This window comes from Mastomys coucha, unplaced genomic scaffold, assembly GCF_008632895.1.
Source record: "Mastomys coucha isolate ucsf_1 unplaced genomic scaffold, UCSF_Mcou_1 pScaffold3, whole genome shotgun sequence".
NCBI classification, from domain to species: Eukaryota; Metazoa; Chordata; class Mammalia; order Rodentia; family Muridae; genus Mastomys; species Mastomys coucha.
In genome coordinates this window covers 50,008,524-50,020,986 of record NW_022196909.1, presented here as the reverse complement: position 1 = coordinate 50,020,986, position 12,463 = coordinate 50,008,524, and the positions used below count along the sequence as shown (strand labels likewise).

The window sequence follows — 12,463 nt, the reverse complement described above, 5'->3', positions numbered from 1 at the left end:
ACAGGCATCCAATCAGCTCGAGTCCACGGATGCAGCAACAAACTGCAGCACAGCACCACAAGGTTTTTGGTGTGTTTCTCTCTATGGCACCCTGACAAATGCAGCTCAACTATACAATGTAAGGCAGACTAATATAAGTGTGTCCTTAGCAAAGAATCCTTCATCACGTGTCCTTTCACTCACTTGCTTTAGCAGAACATCTCTCCTGTGCCTGCTTCAGTGAAATGTTCCTTCAGAGTCGCCCTGAGCCCTGAGCCTTTCCTACTGCGTCCACTTTAATGAAACACTCCTTCATGTGTTTGCCCCAGAAACGCCATCCAACCAACTTTCCAAAGAACTCTGACTTTCCACTTCAGACCAGGAAGGTTGGCTGTGGAAGGGAACACAGGCCATGCAGGGACAGGGTCCTGGTGTGCAGGACAGGCTGGGCTCCACAGTTCTTCACATTGAGCCCCGAGGATCACAGGGAACATCAGACACTGTTGTCTAAAGAGACCTGAGGACTCTGGATGTCACAGGAGAGACCTGAACACAACTTCTGCCACTCAGTCCACTCCAGGCAGCTGTCTTCATGCTAGAGAACAAGAGTCATGAACCATCACTGTGAAGACAACATCCCAACAACCCACAGCTCACTCACAGAGGATTCTGGGAGTCCCTGAAACCCAATCATGTCCACATTGCCCACATCCCCAGTCAGACCCTAGAGTGTCACCTTTACAATCTGGGAGAGACATATCAGAGCTCTGGGAATTTTCCCTGCCTAGGGTAAAACAAAACAAATGTATATGCATATGTACATGTACATGTATGTATTCATAACACAATACAGCTCAGGCCCCCAGAAGATTTCTCTGGAGGAGCTGTTATGGATTCCCAGAGCTCCCACCATCTCCAGCTTCACTCCAATGGCCTCAGGACAATCCTGTTCCCCACACTAACCTGGAGCTGGAGCATAGTCCCCTCCTTGTCCACCTGTGAGAGGAAAAGCTGTGAGAGTTCAAGGAAGATCTTGACACTAGGAAGTTCCCAGAACTGACAGAGGACCCAGCTGGAGACAGTAGCAATTCGGGGTTTGGCTCTGGATGGGTTTCCCATTAATGAGCAGAACACACTTCTAAAGGATGCTGAGAGAAAACTCAGACCCTGCCCTTTCCTACCTCTGTTTCTCCTCACTAAAGCCACCACAGCTCCAATGATGGCCACAACTCCAAGGACAACCAGGACAGCAATGATCACCATGGTAGAGTTGGTGGATGGAGGAGGCTCTGGGAAGGACAGGTACAGGAAATGAAGGTGAGGGTCATGACCCCAGCTCTCAGCCCTGACCAGCTCAGGGTCTGCAGAAGGCTCTAGCTTTCCCTGATCCCAGCTCTGCAGCCACACCTTCCTTACCTCATCTCAGGGTAGGGACTCAGGCAGCCCAAAAACGTAGATTTGAGCGCATCAGAATCTTTGACCCAGTGACAACAGCAACCCTCCCAAAAGCACCCCTCACCTCACCTGGAGGACTAGGGATATCTGGTTATATTGTGTTTCCAATGTCTCTTTTTGTATCCTGCATTCATTCACCTGTCCCTCTTCAGGGGGGTGGTTCTGGACTCCAAGAGCCCCTACAACTTGGGGAGTTGGATATCACCTCTGATGAATTCATCTTGGATGAAGTGGATGGTAAGTGGTGACATGGGGTGGGAGCTAAATAGACCCCTTTACTCTTTAGGAATATATTACATGACCCCAGTATATGATCCTCTATGTTTTTTTCTTAATGTATATATAAAGTTTAATCTATGAATTGAGAAAGTTTAACTTCTAATTTAGGCTTAGTAAGAAATGAACAGGCCGGGCAGTGGTGGTGCACGCCTTTAATCCCAGAACTTGGGAGGGAGACAGGTGGATTTCTGAGTTCAAGGCCAACCTTGACTACAGAGTGAGTTCCAGGACAGCCAAGGCTATACAGAGAAACCCTGTCTTGAAAAACAAAAAAGAAAAAGAAATGAACAGTAAGAGTTGAATAGTCATAGCAATACACTACAATACAATTTCTGTACCATTTTTTGCTCTTTGGAGACTATTATTAAATAAAAATAAAGCCTGTTTAACATAAATGTGCAGACAGCTAAGATGGAGTGATTGAGAGGCAGGCACAGCACACACCATAGATTAATGGAGCAAAGATGTTTCATATCCAAGGCCGGGTGAGAGTTTTTTCCGATTCTCAGAGTGCCACACGTTTTAGATCTTACAAGTCACACTTTGGAAATTCCTGTTTAATATTTCGATCTGTGGTCGAGTAGACCATGAGGAGCTGAAACAGCAGAAAGTCCCACGGGCAAAGCAGCTATGCCTGTAACTGAAGAGGATGGGGGCTGGAGCGAAGGGGAGATTGGGGTGGTGTGTGTGCGTGTGCCCGGTGTGGGCAGAGGGAGGTGTGGCAGGAGGACCCTAAATATAAACTTGTTTCCAGTTCACATCCAGGCAAATCTGGAGGATGAGTTAGTGAAGGAGGCTCTCAAAATGGTGAGGCTCTCCCCTGCACTGATCTCCCCCACCTTCCCTTCCTCTTGGTGGCTCCCCTCTAGCCAGTCACCATGTCTGTTGTGATTGTCCTTTCACTGTGGCTTCTTCCCGACTTTGTCACACACCCCTGCTACCCACTCCCCCCTCCCCTCCCAGGGTGTGGTCTCAGACACTATTCAAAGCAGGTGGAACTGGAGCTGCAGCAGATTGAGCAGAAATCAATCCGGGACTGTATCCTCTAGCAAAGGGAAAAGATGGGTGTTATCAGCATAGGGCCTTGGGGGAGTGTGATGCAGGTAGCCCCCACAGGGATGGCATCTCTCTCAGGTTTCTGTCACTTTGGGGAGAGCCTGGGGGCAGGTACTGCAGATCTGCAGAGCTCTGTGTTCAGTGTGAAGCCCTTGACTTTTGTGGGTCAGATATCCAAGAGAGCGAAAACATAGGGTCTCTGCACAATCAGATCACAGCCTGTGACACATTCTTGGAGGTGGGTGGCCTTCACCACTGCCACACATCTGACCTAAGTGCCTTCTGCTCTTCCTTTTTTCTTTTTGTCAGTATTTATTTTGTCCCCCTTGGACAAGTGAAGATCTCCCACCCTCCTAGTTTGCTGGATACTGGGGTATTCGCACAGAGACTTGGGTGGCACACTTGTCCCCGTTCCCGGTCAACCAGGAGTCATGCCCACAATGTTTCCTGCTCTCCTCACAGCGCATGGAGCAGATGCTGGGAGCTTTTCAGAGCGACCTCAGCTCCATCAGCTCTGAGATCCGGGCCCTGCAGGAGCAGTCAGGGGCCATGAATATCCGACTTCGTAACCCACAAGCAGTTCGGTGGAAGCTTGGGGAACACGTCGATGGACTGGTGGTGCCCTCTGCTCTGGTCACGTGAGTCACTGGTTTGAAGGGTCATAATGTCCAGAGCAGGTGGTTGGGCTGGGTTATCTACTCAGTTTACAACATAGGTCTTCAGGCTGGGATTGTCAGGTACCATCTAGAAACTAGGTGTGCAGGCTTATGCCTGTAATCACATGCTTGGGAGGATGATACAGGAGGATTGCTGCTAGTAGACCAGCCTGGACTATAGAGTGAGATCTTGTTAAGAAAAAAAAAAAAAAAAAAAAAAAAAGAACGTTATAGGAATTAATGGATGGGTTAAAAACTCCTAACCCTGCTTTAGCCTCCATAGGATAGGACACAGGTTAGGAGTGATCCAAGGCCACGTGAGGAGGTGTGGCTCAGGAGACAAAACTTCAAACATATATCATAGAAGCATGAGACCACAGAGAAAGGCTGAAATGACACATGAGGTGTGAGGGGGCTGTCCTGGGGCTGTTGAGTCCCTGTCTAACCACTCCTATCCTCCCTTGCTCCTCAGAGCAATTCTGGAAGCTCCTGTGACCGAGCCCAGGTTCCTGGAGCAGCTGCAGGAGCTGGATGCCAAGGCAGCAGCAGTCAGAGAGCAGGAGGCTAGAGGCACCGCTGCCTGTGCTGATGTCAGAGGTGTGCTCGACCGCCTCCGCGTCAAGGTGGGGAGTGGTCTGCTAAAGTCAGCTTCCCAAGCCCTTCCTGCTGCGTCTGTCCGCTGTGCAGTGCATTGTTGGCCCTCCAGATGCTCTGAAAATCTAAAGAGGCTGGAGATGCTGCTCAGTTGGTAGAGAGCTTGCTCAGCATGCACGCAGCCCCGGGTTCCGTCCTCAGTGCCGTGTATGGGCATTATGGCACAGGTCAGTTGTCCTAGCACTCAGGAGGTGCAAGAAGAAGTAGAGTTTGGGGCCAGCCCGAGATACATGAGACCCTGCCTCAAAACAAGCGGTGCTCACCTTGGCAGCGTAGATACTAAAATTAGAGCAATACAGAGAAGATTAGCATGGCCCCTGTGCAAGTAATGGATGACACGCAGATTATAAAGCCTTCCGTATTTACAAAGTGAAACAAAACAAAACAAAAGCAAAGATAAAATAACCCCAAGCCCTGAAAAAATAATAAGGCTGGGCGTGATGGTGCACGATTTTAACCCCAGCATTCAGGAGGCAAAGGCAGGCAAACCTCTGTGAGTCCCAGGCCGGCAAGGGCTGCACAGAGGGACCCTGTTTCCATAACCAGAACACAACTGAAGAATTCGTTCCCTTTCTTTTATCTTCACCATGTTCCTGCCGTACAGTAAAAGCCTAACCCGCCTCATGGGGTCTGTTCTCCACGTCTAGGCAGTGACGAAGATCCGCGAGTTCATTCTCCAGAAGATTTACTCGTTCAGAAAGCCGATGACCAACTATCAGATCCCCCAGACGGCCCTGATGAAGTACAGGTGGCCACAGGGTGGGCACAGGGTGGCCTGAGAGCCTCTGAGCAGTCCAGCATGGGCATCCAGGGCGTCTGACTTGCCCTGGTCCTTCCAGGTTTTTCTATCAGTTCCTGCTGGGCAATGAGCGCACTACAAGGAGATCAGGGATGAGTACGTGGAGACGCTGAGCAAGATCTACCTGTCCTACTACCGCTCTTATGTGGGCCTGCTCATGAAAGTGCAGGTGAGCCAGGCCTGAGACATGGAGGAGGGGGCGGGAACGGAGCTCCCCCTGCTGGTGGTGGAGAGATGGTTCAGCTCTCTGTGATTTTCTCTAGTATGAGGAAGTTGCTGAGAAAGGGTATCTAATGGGTGTAGAAGACCCAGCAAAGAAAGATATCCTGGAGAGGGGAGCCTCACACACCAGGCTCATGGCGAGGACGTCTGGCTCCAGCCTCCTGGGCTGCGTTTTTTTTCTTTTCTTTTCTTTTGTCTTCTCTTCTTTTCTTTTCTATTTTTCTTTTTATTAAAGAAACACTTATTTTACATATGTGAGTACACTGTATCTGTCTTCAGACACACCAGAAGAGAGCGTCAGATCCCATTACGGATGGTCGGGAGCCACCATGTGGTTGTTGGGAATTGAACTCAGGGTCTCTGGAAGAGCATTCAGTGCTCTTATCTGCAGAGCCATCTCTCCAGCCCAGGCCCGTGTTTCTTACCCATTCTGTAGTTCGTGAGCTTTGAGAACGTGAAAGCAGGAGCTTCCTCTCCAAGAAGCACACGCTACTCTGACAGTTTTTCACATTTATTTCAGAGGGTTTGTGAAACCTTGGCAGCCGTTATGGTGTCAGGAGAAGCAAGGCCCTGGGTCTGTAAAGGGCTGTTGGGGCCGTACTTAGCTCCCTGGGATCCTCAGGCCTTGGCTATGTGGGCCTGCTGCCCTCTGTCTCATTGTTTTCCCTGACTCCGAGGCTGTTCATGCTTCTTCTCAAAGCCGTCCCTCCGAAGCAGGAACACCATCTTTATCCTGGGCACCCGTGGTGCTGTCATCTCACCGGCCGAACTCGAGGCCCCCATCCTGGTGCCCCACACTGCCCAGCGTGGAGAGCAGAGGGTACGACGAGGCTACCCCTCCGTAGCCATGGATCAGTTCCCCAAGTGTTAGTTTGGGGGTCCCTGTCCTGCTGTGATGTGGGAGGTTAGGAGCCATGGAGAGGCGTGCAGAGGGAGACTGGCTGGAGCATGACTGTCGGGAGACAACAGTTGAAGTGGCTGTGGAGGCAGTCAGTGGGCAGGGCTTTTCTTATGACCTGTGCCCCATCTTCAGTACCAGTTGAGGGTGCTCCTCCCTGCCTGGAGGTTGGATGTTTGGCCGTGTGAGCTCTCATTACTAAGCTGTGCTAAGCCTCCACATCCACGGGGACAGTGCGAGACCCATCCGTGTGTCTCTCTGTCTCCGTAGTATCCGTTTGAAGCGCTCTTCCGCAGCCAGCACTATGCCCCCCTAGACAATTCTTGCCGTGAATATGTTTTCATCTGTGAATTTTTCATCGTGTCTGGCCCGGCTGCACATGACCTGTTCCACGCTGTTATGGACCACACGCTCTCCATGACGCTGGTGAGCTTCCGACCCCTGTGCCTTTCCACAGGCAGACAGAGCAACTCCTGGAGAATGCGTGTTCTCCAAGCCCTGGCCCTGGAGCTCCCATCCCAAGCTCAGCCCTGGCTTCTGTTCTGGGGAATTTACATGTGTGGCTGGTGAGCAAGTCACATATGCTTGAGGTGCCTGTGGACAGGGAAGGAGCTGGTGTCCCTGGCTGGTGCCTTGTCCCCAAAGAAATGCATATGTGTTTGCTTACAGCCACTCAGACAATGAGCTAACATTCAGTTGTCTGCCACAGAAACACCTGGAGTCCTACCTGGCCGCCTGCTACGACACCATTGCTGTTTTCCTCTGTATCCACATTGTTCTCCGGTTCTGCAACATTGCAGCAAAGAGGGACGTCCCTGCCCTGGACAGGTCACTGAGCTCTGGTCCTTGGTGCCTGGAGGCGGTCAGACTTCTATCCTCCACAAACAACTCCGTCCTGACTCCGGGCTCTTCCTCACCTGATGCCCTTCACCCTTATCCCCATTCGTGTGTCCCAGGGGCAGCATTGGTGTCAGCCACACGCACTCACTGTCACCCTGAAGGCTGCTGTGCACCCCTGGGCCCCCAGCACCCCTAGCCAGTTGACCTTTGATTCTGATTAAGCCTGCAGGTACTGGGAGCAGGTGCTTGCCTTGCTGTGGCCTCGGTTTGAGCTGATCCTGGAGATGAATGTCCAGAGTGTCCGCAGCACTGATCCCCAGCGCCTTGGGTGACTGGACACTCGGCCCCACTATGTAAGGGCGGGCGAGGGTCACACTGAGTGGTGGGTTGGGTAGAGGGACAGGAGCTTAGGCAGACAGCTCCTGTCCTGACTGGGGACAGGAATCGCAGAGGCAGCTGGGGGTTGTGTCTGCCAGACAGGCAGGTATGAGCCTTCTCTTCTTGCTCAGATCACATACCACTATGCTGAGTTCTCCTCTGCACTTGTCAGCATCAACCAGACCATCCCCAATGAATACATGCTGCAGCTGCTGGGACAGATCCAGGTGAGGCTAGGCAGGACAGACTTGCCAGCAGGGGAGGGGCCCTGTGACCTAACTTTTTAACCTGCTGCTTTTCTTTGGCTTTTGCAGGTGGAGGTGGAGAATTTTGTCCTCCGAGTGGCTGCGGAGTTCTCCTCCAGGAAAGAGCAGCTTGTGTTTCTGATCAACAACTATGACATGATGCTCAGTGTGCTGATGGTAATGATGCTCCTCCCACGGGGAGTCCCTAAGCTTGTAAGGTCCACAGAGCTCACAGGAGCTCAGAGCTTCACCCCTGGATCCTAGCACTGTCTGCAGTGGAATGAAGGGGAAGTGCTGGGGACAGGAAGGGTGTTCCCAAGCTCCTCACTCTCCTCACTCTCCTGACTCTCTCTTTTGTCTTCCTCAGGAGCAGGCTGCTGATGACAGCAAAGAGGTGGAGAGTTTCCAGCAGCTGCTCAATGCTTGGACACAGGTAGGGCCTGGGTGGGGCAGGGGACCTCAATGCTGTTGGACGACCTCCATATGCAGTCAGGATTACAACCCACTGCCTTGGTGCTGGTCTCTTTCATTTAACTTTTTCATGGTACTAACAGCTTAGAAGCAAAATAAAACTATAGCTATTTATGTATGCATGTGTGTATGTGTTTCCACGCACTGTAGCTACATGTGTGTGCGTGCAGTATAGGTATGTATGTGTATGTGCATGCATGCACAGGCCAAAACAGCCATTTCTGCTTTGCAGGGAACTATTTGTGTGTGTGCATGCACATACAAGCTCGCACAGGCACATGTGAAGCACATGGAGGTCAGAGGTCACACTTCTAGGAGAGGGCTCTTTTCTTCCTTCTTCCATCTTGTGTTCTGGGGACCAGTGGCAAGCACTGTTCCCTGATGAGCCAGCTTATTGGTTATTGGTTCTGGGAGGAAATCCTTGGGGACAACTCTTGCACCTTGTGACATCACCACCTCAGGTGGAAGGCTCACAGAGGCTGCTGTCTGGCGTGTCAGTAGACATCACTGTCCAGAGTAGGGGTCCTTTGTTCCCAGGAGTCTGACCCTGTGTGGGCTTGCACTTCTCTCTAGGAGTTCATTGAGGAGTTGCTGTCTCCCCCCTTTGGGGGTCTGGTGACATTCGTGAAGGAGGCTGAGGCCTTGATTGAGCGTGGGCAGGCCGAGCAGCTCCGAGGGAAGGAAGGTATGGGATGTCATGGCACTGTGGGCAGGAGTGTTAGGGACAGAGGGGGTTTGCGGGTCATGGGGTTGCAGGCTTGGCTGAAAGAATACCAGGAAAGCTAGGCTTGATGGTAAACATGGCTATGCCCTGGGCAGGCCTTGCTGGGTCACCAGCCCTGGTTGCTCTGTGCTGGGTGGACGGTCACTAGCCCTGGTTGCTCTCTGACACACCCTTTTCTCTGGTGGTCAGCCCGAGTCACTCAGCTGATCCATGGCTTTGGTAGTTCCTGGAAGGCGTCCATGGAGTCCCTGAGTCAGGATGTAATGCGGAGTTTTACCAACTTTCGAAATGGAACCAGCATCATCCAGGTGACCGGCCACTCCCGCCCTGTGCCTGTGCCCCATGGTCTCTGTGCACCCCTGTCCTGTGCCTGTGCCTCATGGTGTCTGTGCACTCCTGCTCTGTGCCTGTGCCCCATGATGTCCTGGCCCTGTGTCTGTGCCCCATGGTCTCTGTGCACCCCGGCCCTGTGCCTATGCCCACGGGTGCCTGTGCCCACGGGTGCCCCATGGTCTCTGTGCCCCATGGTGTCTGTGTCCGTGGGTGTCTGTTTCCGTGCATCACATGAACGCCCCGAAGGCTAACAAACATCTGTGGTGAGATTGTGGTGAGCAGACAGCTCCAGTCACCACCAAGTCTGACCCTGACTCTCCTCTGCAGGAGGCGCTGACCCAGCTGATCCAGCTGTACCATTGCTTCCATGGGGTGCTGTTCCAGCCCCAGCTCCGAGCGCTCCAGGCCAGGGCCAAGCTCATCAACATCCATCACCTCATGGTGGAGCTGAAGAAACACAAGCCGAACTTCTGATTCAGACCCACCGTGGCCCTGAGCTCCCATGGACTCTGTAGGTTGCATACTGTCACCTGGGACCCCCTTTCCCATTCCTGTTATCTCCAAGGCTTCCACACACCCCACTCAGCCTCCATTGCCAGGACTCTGTCTCAACAGAGTGTCAGCTCTTCCGCTGTTGAATCACACCTGTAAGCTTTCCCGCCCCAGTCTCTGACTGACCCTCAGCTCTTAGGGCAGAGCTCTTAGGACACACGCCACCCTGTAGCTGATCTTCGGGCTCTTCTGGGACAATGATGTCTCCTCCTGGCGCGGCTCACTCTGTGGCAATATAAGTACTTACTCTGCTGGGACTGTGTCCTCTCCCATGTCCCTGGGCCTTTGAATCCTCCAGCATGCCTTTATCGTAGACCTAGTCAGTTCCTACTGGGCATCAGGAAGAGGGTGGGGCAGGTCTGTTGCTGCTTCTGGCCTGGGCTGGCATAGTTGCTCAGGAGGGGACAGTTTGTAGCTCTCCAGGAGGGTGGCACATGCCGAAAGGCCTGGGAACGTGGTAGCTTTGTGGGCTGTCCTGAGAGCCACCATGGGAAAAATCCACACCAACTCTGAGGTTGTTTGTGTCAGCCTCGAAGTGGCTGTCATGGCTCCTTTGAGGGTGGAGGGCCTGTAACACCTGCAGCCATGCACCGAGGCAGGGGTGGACCTGGCTCCAAAACAGATCCTGTCATTTACATGTGACTCAGACCCTTCCCGCTGCCCCCTGCCCTCTGCCCCACCTCTGTATGGAGTTTGTGGACTCAAGAGCAGTGGTTCTCAACCTTCCTAAAACTGCAACCCTTAAATACAGTTCCTCATGGTGACCCCAACCATAAAGTCATTTTCATTGTTACTTCATAGCTATAAATTTGCTACAGTTAAGAATAGTAATACAGCCAGGTGGTGGTGGTGCAGGCCTTTAATCCCAGCACTTGTGAGGCAGAGGCAGGCACATTTCTAAGTTCGAGGCCAGCTGTTTGAACTTAGAAATCTGCCTGCCTCTGCCTCCCAAGTGCTGGGCTTAAAGGTGTGTGCTGCTGCAGCCTGACAACCTTGACCAAGTCTTAAAGAAAAGCTAGGCTGCTTTGTAGACCTGCAGCCCTGGCTAACGGGAGCCTGAGGCACTGGATGGAAAGCCTCAGTTAGAGAATAGGTTCAAGGGCATCCTAGACCACATCTTAAAAGTAAAGGGTATAGGGCTGGAGGGATAGCTCAGCAGTTAAGAGCACTGGCTGATCTTCTGAAGGTCCTGAGTTCAAATCCCAGCAACCACATGGTGGCTTGCAACCATCCGTAATGAGATCTGACGCCCTCCTCTGGGATGTCTGAAGATAGCTACAGTATACTTACAAATATAATAAATTATTCTTTAAAAAGGGGGGGCTGGGGTATAGCTCAGTGGCAGGAAGCCATTCCTAGGTCCCATCTACAATGTGGGGGGAAATTTCAGATGAAAGATGCTGTCAAGGAAAAAAAGAGTAATTTGAGGTTATTTCCTTTATCCCATTCACTTCCCAGGGCCTTGTGGGGAGGGGTGTCGGTGAGGGGCTAAACTCACCCAGACCCGGCCCTAGGGATCCATTCTCCTTTCTCACTTGTTACAACTATCCCACCTACTCTACCCCCCACCCCCTTCCAGGTGTCAGTCCTGGGGATCCCAGTCTTCTGGTTTTAGCCCCTGGTGTTCTGGAACTTGCTGTGTGGTTGAAGAATGCAGAGATCCGCCCTCCCGAGGGTGGGGTTAAAGGCATTCCCAAAGAAACCCAGGATCCTTTCTTTGGTGGGTCACATCAAACTCAGCTGGCATGTAGTTCAGTTAGGACACGGTCAACAGGAAGGAAGCCCTGGGATAAATGCTGGGCTACAGCAACCACAAAAGAAAAAAACAAAACAAAACAAACCCTGTTGTGGTGGGCTGTGCAGGGGATACCCGCTTTCTTAGTGTGGCCCTTCTTCAGTGTGCCCCGGACAGCTTCGTGGGCTTGTGAAGCTGGTCAGCAGTTCCTGGACTCTGCAGTCCACAGTCTGGAGGGACATTTGACATAGAGCCCAGTCCGTCCCCAAGACGCTTGGGCGCTGAGATGCAGCTCAAGGCCGCCAGGGGGCAGCAGGACGCAGGAGCAGGACTGTCCAGTTCCTGATCACCTAAGTGGCTGTGAGTTTGAATGCTGGGGAAGGCAGGGAGTTGTGGTCTCCTAGGCCCTCTTCATCCCGAAGCAGCCAGGGATTTTCCCTTCAGCCCTCAACCCTCTGTTTTGCGGTTTTCACGGGTCCTCATGATCTTCGGGCTGAAACACAACTTCTGAGTGTGATTACACCGCAGGTTCCTTCATAGACACAGACAGACAGAAAAGATAGACAGACGGACACACACACACACACACACACACACACACACACACACACACGTGTGTCAGGAGGATCAAGAATTCAAGGTCGGGACTGGAGAAATGACTCAGAGGTTGAGAGCATTAACTGCTCTTCCGTAGGTCCTGAGTTGATTTTTTTTTTTCTTTTTTTGGTTACTTGGTTTTTTGAGACAGGGTTTCTCTGTGTAGACCAGGCTGCCGTTGAACTCAGAAATCTACCTGCCTCTGCCTCCCAAGTGCTGGGATTAAAGGCATGCACTACCACTGCCCAGCAGCTCCTGAGTTGAATTCTCAGAAATCACAAGGTGGCTCACAACCATTAATAATCGGATCTGGCGCCCTCTTCTGGTGGGTAGGCACATATGCAGGCAGAACACTACATAATCTTAAAAATCTCAAAGAAGAATATTTTATAGCAGACAGAAGCTATTGAACTTAGATAGTAAGTTAATGTGAGACGTCTAGTGTAAGCAGGGCTACTGGATCAGAATCACTGTAAAATCTCTGGAGAATCTGGAGAAGATAGCAGAAAGACTGTGTCTTAGGGTTTTACTTCTGTGAAGAGACACCATGACCAAGGCAAGTCTTATAAAAGACAACATTTAATTGGGGC

General features: G+C 51.8%; 2 protein-coding genes, 1 long non-coding RNA gene and 1 other non-coding gene across 6 annotated transcripts in view; 2 read left to right on the top strand and 2 right to left on the bottom strand.

The window, feature by feature from the left end:
- The window catches only part of LOC116074627 (H-2 class I histocompatibility antigen, D-37 alpha chain-like), a 714,163-nt gene that overhangs the window by 695,677 nt on the left and 6,023 nt on the right, over positions 1-12,463 (bottom strand). The window lies entirely within an intron of this gene.
- On the bottom strand, positions 255-1,368 carry LOC116074669. The gene is made up of 3 exons (XR_004112230.1): positions 1,161-1,368; positions 943-975; positions 255-574 (listed from the first exon to the last, which is right to left on the bottom strand). It is a non-coding gene; the product is annotated as an uncharacterized LOC116074669 (long non-coding RNA).
- LOC116074614 (vacuolar protein sorting-associated protein 52 homolog) lies at positions 1,630-9,793 on the top strand. The gene is given in 19 exon segments (XM_031347313.1): positions 1,630-1,678; positions 2,677-2,751; positions 2,940-3,007; positions 3,232-3,407; positions 3,898-4,048; positions 4,727-4,827; positions 4,919-4,953; positions 4,956-5,047; positions 5,142-5,199; positions 5,787-5,920; positions 6,269-6,424; positions 6,708-6,826; positions 7,068-7,191; positions 7,348-7,443; positions 7,531-7,638; positions 7,829-7,894; positions 8,506-8,617; positions 8,846-8,964; positions 9,317-9,793. Coding segments are annotated over 19 exon segments (1,971 nt in total). The 5' UTR covers positions 1,630-1,644; the 3' UTR covers positions 9,464-9,793.
- On the top strand, positions 4,335-4,445 carry LOC116075639. The gene has a single exon (XR_004112670.1). It is a non-coding gene; the product is annotated as a U6 spliceosomal RNA (small nuclear RNA).